General features: G+C 33.7%; 1 protein-coding gene across 1 annotated transcript in view; it reads right to left on the bottom strand.

Annotated features, from left to right (window-relative positions):
• The window catches only part of Dhc36C (Dynein heavy chain at 36C), a 152,725-nt gene that overhangs the window by 98,026 nt on the left and 41,833 nt on the right, over nucleotides 1-12,866 (bottom strand). Inside the window, exons 17-21 of the mRNA XM_069842371.1 lie at nucleotides 10,893-11,029; nucleotides 9,126-9,356; nucleotides 8,878-9,043; nucleotides 4,541-4,686; nucleotides 2,727-2,975 (exon numbers count right to left, since the gene is read on the bottom strand). Coding sequence (XP_069698472.1) covers nucleotides 2,727-2,975; nucleotides 4,541-4,686; nucleotides 8,878-9,043; nucleotides 9,126-9,356; nucleotides 10,893-11,029 — 929 coding nt within the window. The remainder of the gene's footprint in view (nucleotides 1-2,726; nucleotides 2,976-4,540; nucleotides 4,687-8,877; nucleotides 9,044-9,125; nucleotides 9,357-10,892; nucleotides 11,030-12,866) is intronic.

Genomic DNA, 12,866 nt, shown 5'->3' with positions numbered 1-12,866 from the left:
AGCGCTTGTAAATTAATACTTCAAGTCTTTGTTTCAACAAAATACTCTCTAACAATTAGTATTTGGTTTCAACCACTAACTACGCCTGAAAAAACTGCAAATCCCCAATACAGCTGCGGCAGAGAAGTTGCCTAGCAATCAGGCGTACCATATGGAATTTATTTACAAGACATTAAATCAAGGTCATTCTAAGCAAAGAAGGCATTTACAGTATGAACCATTATCAACAATATACTGCCACTTCTCTAAAAGCTTATAAATTCCATTTTTCCAGAATCTCGCGTTTTTCTGGTTCTTGAGCAGTTCCATGTTGAATGTGCAGTCCTTCAAGGAAGTGAGGCGTTCGCCATTAAGGAAATTCTGAAGGGATCTATATATAAAAGACGGAAGGGGCAATGTCTGGAGAGTAGGACGGATGTGGTAGCACATCTCAGTCGAAATTCTGCAACTTTTGGCGGGTTGCCATAGCCGTCGTGCTGAAAAACGACTCCACCACTGTTTTCCAATTCCGGTCTTTTCTCTTCAACGATCCAACTGAGAACAGTATTCCTGTGAATTGATGGTCTCGCGTGTAGGATGAAATTTGTGACACAGAATTTCTTTCCAATCCCACCAAGTGCATAGAATAACCATCCTTCGATGAAGCCCTAGTTTAGGAATTAATAGTGGTGACTCACCTTTCTTGCGCCATGACACACAATCCACTTTTCGTCTCCAGTCACCAGCCGTTTTAGAAAAGGATAATTTTGATTGTGTTTCATTAACCCATATATGGCGAAGATTTACGTAACGAAGTTTAAGTGCCCGACTACACTAGCATGAGATAAGCTCAGCTTCTCTGCCATCTCCCCAGTTGTCTTCCGTGGACTGTTTGAATTAATATCCTTTATTCTTTCCCCGTCTGTAACTATAGACCATCCAGTGCGAGGTTTGTTGTTCAGGGAGAAATTTTCAGCTCTAAATCGAGTAAATCACTTTTGACATGTCTGATTCGTCACTGCATCTTCTTCGTAAACAGCACGGATTTTCCGCTGGGTTTGTTTTTTTACTTGGTTATTTAACGACGCTACGAGGTTATTTAGCGTCGATGGGATTGGTGATAGCGAGATGATATTTGGCGAGATCAGGCCGAGGATTCGCCATAGATTACCTGAAATTTGCCTTATGGGTGGGGAAAACCTCGGAGAAAACCCAACCAGGTAATCAGTCCAAGCCGGAATAGAACCCACGTCCGAACGCAACTCCGAATCGACAGGGAAACGCCTCAGCCGACTGAGCTACGCCGGTGGCTCGTTGGGTTTGTGAAGCGGTTTTTACCTTCTGATTACAAAACGGCATAAAATGCCGATAATGTTCCTTTTTGCCTCCATGTTATTTGTGTAAACACAAGTCTACACTGGACTGCCTCCGTGGCCTGTTGGTCAGCATGCTGGCTTCCAGATCGGGAGGTCCCGGGTTCGATTCCCGGGCTGAGCTCTCGGTGAGTTTTTTTGAAGAAGAAAAATTCCCTGGGTATCTACTGGGTGTTCAGTTCAAAATGTGTCATGGCTCGCTGTATGCCGTCATGTGGCTAGCTGATGAGCCTAGAGAATTCAATCTTCCTACACTTCCGCAGCTCAGGTGTATAATCTAAGAGGCAGAGAAGTTGGCTAGCAAGTACGGCGTTCATTCTGAAGAGTACGTACCGATAAGTACGGTAACGCCGGTAGTGGCAGGAATGTGAACTGTTTGGAAATACGTACTGTCGGGATATGGGGAGAGGGTTAAGACGATTACTTACGTATTTGTTGACATTAACTTCGACGGTCAACATGGACACGGAGCATTTGATTTGTGTTGTGGAATGTTACCGTACGCAACCGATGATAACAAATACCCTGCGTACGACTTGCCGGCGCAAAACACAGTTCGAAAGAGGTTATGGTAGCACATAGACTGTACAGACCGCCATCTGTTGCTACGACGTTCAAGTTATACCATACACGTCCTCAAGTTCAGATTGAAGAACGCCTTAAATAATAGGCAACTTCTCTAACATATAAGTTGAAACTCGCTTCAAATCGGTGACCCAACAACAGTGACGTCATGACACACTTTGAAATGAACACCCAGTAGAGACTGGAAATTTGTATGAATGTGAGTGTGATTGTGAGTGTGCCGGGTTAATATTAATTAGCCAATCATCACAAATATAAAAATACATAAGGAATGTCGCTGGGCAGTAACCTGAACACACGTTTCAGCGTCACATTGTTGACAAGTAACTCCATCTGTTAGCACAACCATAAAGCATCTAATAGATGCTATAGAGTTACCAACAACGAAAAAAAAAAGTCTACACTGCTGCATGCAACGTCAGTTACAAACACGTATATCATTACATATTTTTTCATGTTCTTACATTCCCATATTTATGCCTGTATATTAATGACAGTCCTAAATCTATAAATGGGAAGGAGAATGTTGGTTCTGTGACGGATTTTAAAATGGAAGTTACGTTCGTCACTTCTAGTAAAGAAGAGGCAATGTACGAATCTCGGCTCATGCAAACAGGAGGAAATTTACGTATCTTTCTGATCTGGGGTTTTGCACCCAGGCCTGTTTGTTTGACGGTCAAACGTGCTAACCGTGACTCCGCAGTGGTGGTTAGATTACTTGTTCATAGATCGTATAATCCCCAATCAACTTTGTTTATTCAGTCCAGTAGCTACTGCCGTGTTCCTCACCTTCTCCTCGATCTCCGCCAAGGCATCGGCCAGCATGCGGTAGGCAGTAGTCTTCCCGCCGAACGGGAAGCCAACGATCATGAAGCCATGCCTCACGATCATCATCTCGTAGATCTGCTGCACCTTCTCCAGGAAGGGCGGTATGCACTGTATGTTCGCATTCTTGCAAGCGTTGAAGACCGCCTCGTTCAAGACGGTGTAGTCAGGCTCCGGCAGAACAACCCCGGGGAACAGGTCTGATGCTATGCCCTGAAGATACAACCCTTCAACTTTAAATAATGTATTGCACTTATTAATATTTATATATATTTTAAAATATTGAAGAGTGTTCACTCAGTATAATAGCATTAATATAGAGTAACCTACAAATATCATGTATTAATATATACAAATAATAGGAACTACCCTACATGTGTATTAATCTTCTATTTTGAATTAGCTTAAAAAAAGAGAAAAATAAGTACGTAATATAAAAATATATGTTAAAACAAAATAATAAAAAATAAAAATACAAAGCTATATAAACAAGAATATTGTCTTCGAACAGTTACCTAATCAACAACAAATCAACAAAAAGACTAATAAAAAATAAATGAATAAAAAATAAAGATAAAATACTGTGCATACACTGTACATGGATAAAAATAGACACATAAAAATAGGTCGATAAAAGAATAGACAGGTAAAATAATAGATGAATAAAAATAAAAATATGTAACATATAAAATGAGATAAAATTAGATAAATATATAGAAAATATAAATAGATAAAATGCATAAAAATAGAGAAGTAAATACCAAAAAAAAAATAGATAGGTAAATAAAAAATAAATAAATAAAAATAAAATAAAATAAAAATAAAATAAATAAAATAAAATAATTAAAAGTAAATGAATAAACGATTGATTGAAAGAATGAATGAATGGATGAATGAATGGACACATGAATGAATGACCGAATAAATAAATAAATAAAAAGTTTAAAATATATTTAAAAATAAAAACCAAAAAGTAAAAGTAGAAAATGAAAAAAATATAAATACATAAAGAGCTAAATGATAGATAGAAAAAATCAATAGATAAAAAATGTATAGATGAAAAACTAGACAGATAAAAAATAAATAAATAAATTTATAAAAAAATATATCAATAAATGAATAAAAATAAATAAAAAGAACAAACAAACAAACAAAGTTATACCGTATCTTAAATATATGTGTGTTAAGTCTACTTAGCTCAGGAGTAATTTTAATTGACAATTTTTATATTCTGGATTCAAAATTTCAGCTGTTTTAATCCAGCACAATTGTGTGCATTTGGGTGTATTTAGAATTAAACTGTAATTTTGTCTGATATAGTAATCTTGAGGATCAATTTTTATTTATTTTGATTTTTATGGAAGGAAGACAGCAATATTTGTTTATATATTTCTTCTAGATTTGATATACACCAAATTCCTGACAAATTATTTTGGATAATGTAGAGATTTATATAGACAAATTTTGATAATTTGGAACAAAATTGAAGGACAGAATTCATATGTATAATCAACAACATCATATCAAAGCAACAAGTACTCAATGTGATTTTAATTATCCGGTATAAGAAGTGTGACACCAGAAGAAGTGACATAGATACGGATATAAAGTGTACAGTACCAGTCCTCAAATTGACCATCACTACTGCCACTGCCCTCATCTACAACCTGTCATCAAAACTACCATCACCACCACTACCACTACCACTAACTTGAAAACCGCTACAATAAAGGATGACGTAAAAATTAAATATGCATATCGTATTAATGTTAGTTTACCTGGAACAGCGGAAGGTCGTGGTTCAGGAACTTGGGCAAGTTGACGTCCTTGATGGATCGCAGCATCAGAATGTCCTCGGACTCTTCTGGATATTTGATCTTCAGATTACCGGCGGCGGTGAGCACGGACTTCACGGCCCTCATCCCTGTGAAAGAGACAGAGTTCAGTGACCGCCTTATTGGCAGAGCCATTTATGTACAGAAACTACACTGAGACTACATACGACAGGTGTGAAATGAGAATTGTGGAAGACACTGATACACTCGAATGAAACTAGCCCTACAATGCTTTCTTGACCACTGATCTCAGAGACTGTGGCAAAGATTTAACTCTGAACCAGTCAACTTTTGACAGTTACGTAAAGTATATTTTTGAACTCCCATACACTCCCTGAATCTCTCAGCCAATGGGAACTGAATACGTCACTTCCAGGACTTTTCTTCTGCGCTCATCTGCCTGCCAGTCCAACCCCCCACCCTTTAGTTGACTGCCTGCCATCAGGGTGAGGAAATAGAGAATGTTGTTTGGTTGCAAGGTCGTGCTTTGGCTCTGTACATTCCACGTGCTTTACTAGAAAAGTCAGAAGGTGCATCTTTCTCTGCAACCACAATACTTTGCCAGAAACTATCCAGAGTGGATCCACATTACTCCTACACTCGTAGTGAAAGATGACAATAATGGCGAATTGTTGGAATGTCACAGGAAAACCGGACCGCCAGGAGAAAACCCCATTGTTGCCTTTACAATGAGCTTGCCCAAGGGAAGTTGTAAATTTAAGATGGATCAACCGGGGTTTAAACTCGAGCTCTCTGCTTATAAGTCCAATGTTTCTAGTACGGCTATCATGGCTGTTTTATTATTATTACTATTATTATTATTATTATTATTATTATTATTATTATTCCGGCTTCCCCCTACTACCATCAATGCACAACACAATGTCAATACGGCGGTTGCTGTCGTCTGCGATACAACAAACTTTTCTGTTGATTTTCGAGTTCGTCATTTTTTCCGGTTATTGTATGCTTATTTAAGTTGTGTTAACTCTCGCTACTGGTTTTATATTTTATTTTATCCGTCTTAGTATTTATTTTATTATTGTAAATATTTTTGTTTTATCGCTATTATTATTATTATTATTATTATTATTATTATTATTGAATTATTTTGTATTACAATCGTTGTATCATTTCTGTCACGATTATTCTATTATTATTATTATTATTATTATTATTATTATTATTATTATTATTATTGTTACTATTATTTCTATCATCAGCATTATTATTTGATCCCTGTAAAATTTATGTAGACTACTGGACTGTACCCGAGCACGAGCATATGCTCATTTCGGGTATCTATACATATGTATTCATTTCAAATCTAAATTGTAAATAAATTTGAAATTTGAAATTTGAAATGTTTGAAATATTATTATTATTATTGTTTCTATTCTTGTTATTGTTGTTCTTAATGTTGTCATTCATGTCGTTATTGTTCTTGTTATTGTTATCATTGTTATTCCTGTTATTGCTGTTCTTAATATTCATGTTATTATTAATGGTTTCTATTTTTTTATTGTTGTCATTGTTGTTATTCCTGTTTTTGATGTTCTTAATATTGTTATTCACGTTGTTATTATCCTTGTTTCTATTCTTGTTATTGTTGTTATTCCTGTTTTTGATGTTCTTAATATTGTTATTCATGTTGTTATTATTCTTGTCATTGTTGTTATTCCTGTTTTTGATGTTATTAATATTGTTATTCATGTTGTTATTATTCTTGTTTCTATTCTTGTTATTGTTGTTATTCCTGTTTTTGATGTTCTTAATATTGTTATTCATGTTGTTATTATTCTTGTTTCTATTCTTGTTATTGTTGTTATTCCTGTTTTTGATGTTCTTAATATTGTTATTCATGTTGTTATTATCCTTGTTTCTATTCTTGTTATTGTTGTTATTCCTGTTTTTGATGTTCTTAATATTGTTATTCATGTTGTTATTATTCTTGTCATTGTTGTTATTCCTGTTTTTGATGTTATTAATATTGTTATTCATGTTGTTATTATTCTTGTTTCTATTCTTGTTATTGTTGTTATTCCTGTTTTTGATGTTCTTAATATTGTTATTCATGTTATTATTCTTGTTTCTATTCTTGTTATTCTTGTTATTCCTGTTTTTGATGTTCTTAATATTGTTATTCATGTTATTATTCTTGTTTCTATTCTTGTTATTGTTGTTATTCATGTTATTCTTAATATTGTTATTCATGTTGTTATTATTCTTGTTTCTATTCTTGTTATTGTTGTTATTCATGTTATTCTTAATATTGTTATTCATGTTGTTATTATTCTTGTTTCTATTCTTGTTATTGTTGTTATTCCTGTTTTGATGTTCTTAATATTGTTATTCATGTTGTTATTATTCTTGTTTCTATTCTTGTTATTGTTGTTATTCCTGTTTTGATGTTCTTAATATTGTTATTCATGTTATTATTCTTGTTTCTATTCTTGTTATTGTTGTTATTCATGTTATTCTTAATATTGTTATTCATGTTGTTATTATTCTTGTTTCCATTCTTGTTATTGTTGTTATTCCTGTTTTTGATGTACTTAATATTGTTATTCATGTTGTTATTATTCTTGTTTCTATTCTTGTTATTCTTGTTATTCCTGTTTTTGATGTTCTTAATATTGTTATTCATGTTATTATTCTTGTTTCTATTCTTGTTATTGTTGTTATTCATGTTATTCTTAATATTGTTATTCATGTTGTTATTATTCTTGTTTCTATTCTTGTTATTGTTGTTATTCCTGTTTTGATGTTCTTAATATTGTTATTCATGTTGTTATTATTCTTGTTTCTATTCTTGTTATTGTTGTTATTCCTGTTTTTGATGTTCTTAATATTGTTATTCATGTTGTTATTATTCTTGTTTCTATTCTTGTTATTGTTGTTATTCCTGTTTTTGATGTTCTTAATATTGTTATTCATGTTGTTATTATTCTTGTTTCTATTCTTGTTATTGTTGTTATTCCTGTTTTGATGTTCTTAATATTGTTATTCATGTTGTTATTATTCTTGTTTCTATTCTTGTTATTGTTGTTATTCCTGTTTTTGATGTTCTTAATATTGTTATTCATGTTGTTATTATCCTTGTTTCTATTCTTGTTATTGTTGTTATTCCTGTGTTGATGTTCTTAATATTGTTATTCATGTTGTTATTATACTTGTTTCTATTCTTGTTATTGTTGTTATTCCTGTTTTTGATGTTCTTAATATTGTTATTCATGTTGTTATTATTCTTGTTTCTATTCTTGTTATTGTTGTTATTCCTGTTTTTGATGTTCTTAATATTGTTATTCATGTTGTTATTATTCTTGTTTCTATTCTTGTTATTGTTGTTATTCCTGTTTTTGATGTTCTTAATATTGTTATTCATGTTGTTATTATTCTTGTTTCTATTCTTGTTATTGTTGTTATTCCTGTTTTTGATGTTCTTAATATTGTTATTCATGTTGTTATTATCCTTGTTTCTATTCTTGTTATTGTTGTTATTCCTGTGTTGATGTTCTTAATATTGTTATTCATGTTGTTATTATACTTGTTTCTATTCTTGTTATTGTTGTTATTCCTGTTTTTGATGTTCTTAATATTGTTATTCATGTTGTTATTATTCTTGTTTCTATTCTTGTTATTGTTGTTATTCCTGTTTTTGATGTTCTTAATATTGTTATTCATGTTGTTATTATTCTTGTTTCTATTCTTGTTATTGTTGTTATTCCTGTTTTTGATGTTCTTAATATTGTTATTCATGTTGTTATTATTCTTGTTTCCATTCTTATTATTGTTGTTATTCCTGTTTTTGATGTTCTTAATATTGTTATTCATGTTGTTATTATTCTTGTTTCTATTCTTATTATTGTTGTTATTCCTGTTTTTTAAGTTCTTAATATTGTTATTCATGTTGTTATTGTTATTATTCTTATTCCTGTTGATCTTAAAGTTATTATTATTATTATTATTATTATTATTATTATTATTAGATTATTATCATTTTTTGAGGGAGGATAGGGACCAATGGCGGGCTTATGTGAGAGCGGCAATGAACCTTCGGGTTCCTTAAAAGCTAGTAAGTAAGTATTATTATTATTATTATTATTATTATTATTATTATTATTACTACTACTACTACTACTACTACTACTACTACTACTACTATTGGTAGCACTGTGAAGCTAATTAAATCATTGATATACATGACCAGACAGGATCACTCAAACACTGTCAAATTACTGCAGATCTTGTAAGGAACCAACTACCGGTTGTTTAGTTACCGTAGTCATAGTGATGCTGCGAAGAAAGCTGTTCTGAGCAAAGCCTGTACGTGGCCACTATCTTCACAGCCAGGGGTCGAGCGTTCACGAATCCGAAGGAGTACAGCACGATCTCGGAGATGAGGGCGTAGTCCGGCACCATCATCGCCACCGATCGGAACAGTGCCTGCAAGCAGTGAAATGCACGGACAATGACATTCCGAAGTATCAAATTTAATGTGTCAGCAACATGGTAATATCAGGCTAACCTTAAGATTGTCGGGCAGTTCAGAGCGTCCTGCATAGCCAGGGTTCATTGTGATGAAGACAGCACATGTTGGGTCAATTTTTATCTCCGTTCCTTCGAATACGAACTTGTCAACTCCCGAATTTATGGCTCTTTGGATGGTCAGTATCTGCTGTGCCACTACAGACAACACCTCCAGATCAATTCGGTTGAACTCGTCGAAGCATGACCAAGCCCCACATGATGCCAGGCCCTTAAAAAAAAAAAAAAAAAAAAAAAAAAAAAAGACACCATTAAAGTTGACTGCCTCTGTGGTCTGTTGGTCAGCATGCTGGCTTCTAGATCAGGAGGTCCCGGGTTCGATTCCCGGGCTCGGCTCTCAGTGAATTTTTCTTGAAGAAGAAGAATTCCCTGGGTGTCTAGAGTCTGGAAATTTGTATGATTGTGAGTGTGTGATATTAATTAACCAATCATCGCAGATATAAAAATACATCAGGACTGTCGCTGGGCAGTAACCTGAACACACGTTTCAGCGTCATATTGTTGACAAGTAACTCCATCTGTTAGTACAACCATAAAGCATCTAATAGATGCTATAGAGTTACCAACAACAACAAAAAAAAAAGAACATTAAAGTAAACTTCTGCTAATTATAATTGTAATGAAATATGAAACATATGTTTGCAACTTCGTAATATTGTGCAAACTGGCAAACTTATAATATGTCCTCCCAAGAGAATTTGTCTTTATTTAGTTTTAATATTATTATTATTATTATTATTATTATTATTATTATTTTTATTTTTATTATTATCATCATTATTGTTATTGTCATCATCATTGTCATTATTATTATTATCATTATTATTATTACTATTATTATCATTATTATTACTACTATTATTATTATATTATGATCCATAAGTTCATCACAACATTGCGTTGTTAGGAGATGTTTATCATTTGTCACTTGTTATTTGGAGTGTGTGCTTATAAATACGCCTTGAAATTTGCGGATATGAAGAAAGTTTGTGCTATTTGTGGGCTAAAGAAGATGGAGTTTCAGGTGGAAAAAACAAATACCCGAATTTTCTTCTGTTTGAGTTTAATATAGAAGCAAAGGCAGAGGAGGCGGCTCGAAACATTTGTGCCGTGAACGGGGATAAATCTGTCGGAGAAAACAATGTAAAAAAATGTTTCTGTCGTTTCAACACACAACACCCTGTATAAAAGTTAGTGTCCACCCACAGAAGATGATGTTAAGCGTCTGGTGGGATGAAGAATTGCTTCCTGGGAATGTAACTCCTGTCATTTACTGCCAACAATTCAGAAATCTTGCAGCAGCAATTAAAGAAAAATGACCGGGAAGACTGCATCAAGTGCTGCTGCAATATAATAATGCACGCCCGCACTCCGCTAAAGTGACCAAAGCAGCTATCCAAGAGCTTGATTGGGAGGTGATTTTACATCCCCCATATTCTCCCGAACTTGTGCCTTCAGATTTCCACCTTCTCTAGTAGATAGCCTAAACTGAAGAACTTGCGCCTCGTGACGGTAACCTTTGGATTTAGCTCCTTGTAATCTCTTCTACTTCATGTCTCTCAGCTCTACCTACGTGTTTTAAATAAAATGTCCAGAAAATAAACTATAAAATAAAATAATATTCCCAATCAAATAAAATAACTGAACTTCCCAGCAATTCAGAGGTGTAGTGAGGAAGAATGCGTTCTCTTGAAGACAGCGATTCTTTAAGCTACATTCTTGTGCGAAGAAAATATATTCCACCCACTTTGAAAAATTTGCCCAGAGCAATGTAGTCCAGCCCGTCTGAGCAGTTGAACACGACGCACTGCTTGGCTACAGCCTTGGCCAGATCTTTGGTCGTTTCTGTTTTCCCTGTACCTGCTGGACCTTCTGGGGCTCCACCTGTAATATCAAGACAGATTATTTTGGTGTGTTCTTAAATATTACAGTACCTACTCTGATTTCGTAGTGTATTATATACAATGAGAGATAAAATGCTAATAATAATTAGTTCTATTATAATATCATTGTATTCCACACAGCGCAGCGCTTATTCCAAAGAAATAAGTTGTAGTCATGTAAATAATGAAAGTCACAACATGTGCAATAAAGTTTTCTATATCGAAAAAAAGAACATCTTGAAACTCATCCAGCATTCTGGGGATGGTGTTATCGTCAATGTTGGATGGTTTGTATTGTTCCCACATAGCTATGTCTCGGGCCCGAAACTTCGCATTTTTGTATAGGGTGCAAAAACAAAAAAATCTTGTTCTACATCAGTACTTGTGATTATAAGTTCAAAAATGATTATGATTATGATGATGATAATAATAATAATAATAGTAATAGCAACGAAGAACTAACAAAATGTAAATCTTACTGCCTTCAATCGTACAGAATGCCACGAAATGTCAATATTTTTGTTGATTTAGTATTATCTAAAAATTGGAAACCATGTTTTTGAGAAGAAAGGAAAAATCCAAATTCCTCATGTGAAATAAATTACTTGTAGCTTTCTTATAAATATAAAAGCTCTGAAACTGCAAAATCATTATTTTGTTATGATATTGTTATCAAGATAATGTTAACTCATAAACACAACAAGATTATAAAAATATTAACTCATTTTTTATGCACAACACTTTTGACACTTACGTGTTAAACGTTAAAACGTTTAGTTACGCACTGTGTTATGAATTGAAATTTAAGAAGGCACGGTACTATATCTTTGACGTTACGTTTTCACAGTACAGTACTTAAATAAAAGATAGTTTAACAAATTTTAACGTTTCAACACACACACACACACACACAAACAAACACACACACACACACACACACACACACACACACATATATATATATATATATATATATACATATATATATACATATATATTTAGTCTTTTTCTTCTCCTGAAAAATATTTCAACCTTTTCATAATCACATATTTAATTATTTTTTTTTATTTGCGAGGTAATGAGGTTTTGTTTTGATATTCTTTCTCTACTCATTTTGTTGTCCATCCAGTGCCTGTGCCGAAGTTTGAGGTGCAAATTATGTATTACTCTTTCTTTACATTTAATATAATTTTTATTTACTTTTACACAAAACAGAACAGAAGCATTGCTTCTTTTATGACCTCAGATGTACCTTATACAGGTGTTACAAAAAAGTATCCAATATTTTAGGAGGTGATAGTATACATCAAAACCAGAAAAAAATGTCTAATAAACATGGCTTCTACAACATATACTTTCAAAGATCTCAACACGTGTTCATAGGAGGTGCTCAGTGTGACGTCCATTTATGGCAATGCATTTCTCTGCCCTACAATACAGCAGGCTACCAGATAATAATACCGTAGTTGACACCCCTGGCATGGAATACTGATACGTCGCAAGGAATACTGAAAAGAAAAGTTTGGTTGCACATATGAGCGGGGTTCAGCAGAGATGGTGTTGTGAATTTTCGTAATCAGAATGTGTGGGCTGATGAAAAATGAAGTTGAAGAAACAAGGCATCAGCACAGATTCTCAATCAACGTATGGACAGGCGTTCTTGTGATAGATTAAGGGCCATACGTGCTACCACAGAGATTAACTGGGGCTCGTTATCAGGACTTTCTTATTAACGTATTGCCTGCCTTGCTGGAGTATGTGCCATGTCAGCAAAGACTACAGATGTGGTTCATGCATAATGGCACACCAGCACATTTTTTTCCGCAATAAGCGTGGAC

The sequence above is a fragment of the Periplaneta americana genome, chromosome 12 (genome assembly GCF_040183065.1).
Source record: "Periplaneta americana isolate PAMFEO1 chromosome 12, P.americana_PAMFEO1_priV1, whole genome shotgun sequence".
NCBI lineage: Eukaryota > Metazoa > Arthropoda > Insecta > Blattodea > Blattidae > Periplaneta > Periplaneta americana.
Note: the sequence above shows the minus strand (reverse complement) of the source record. Positions and strands in the feature narration are given on the sequence as shown.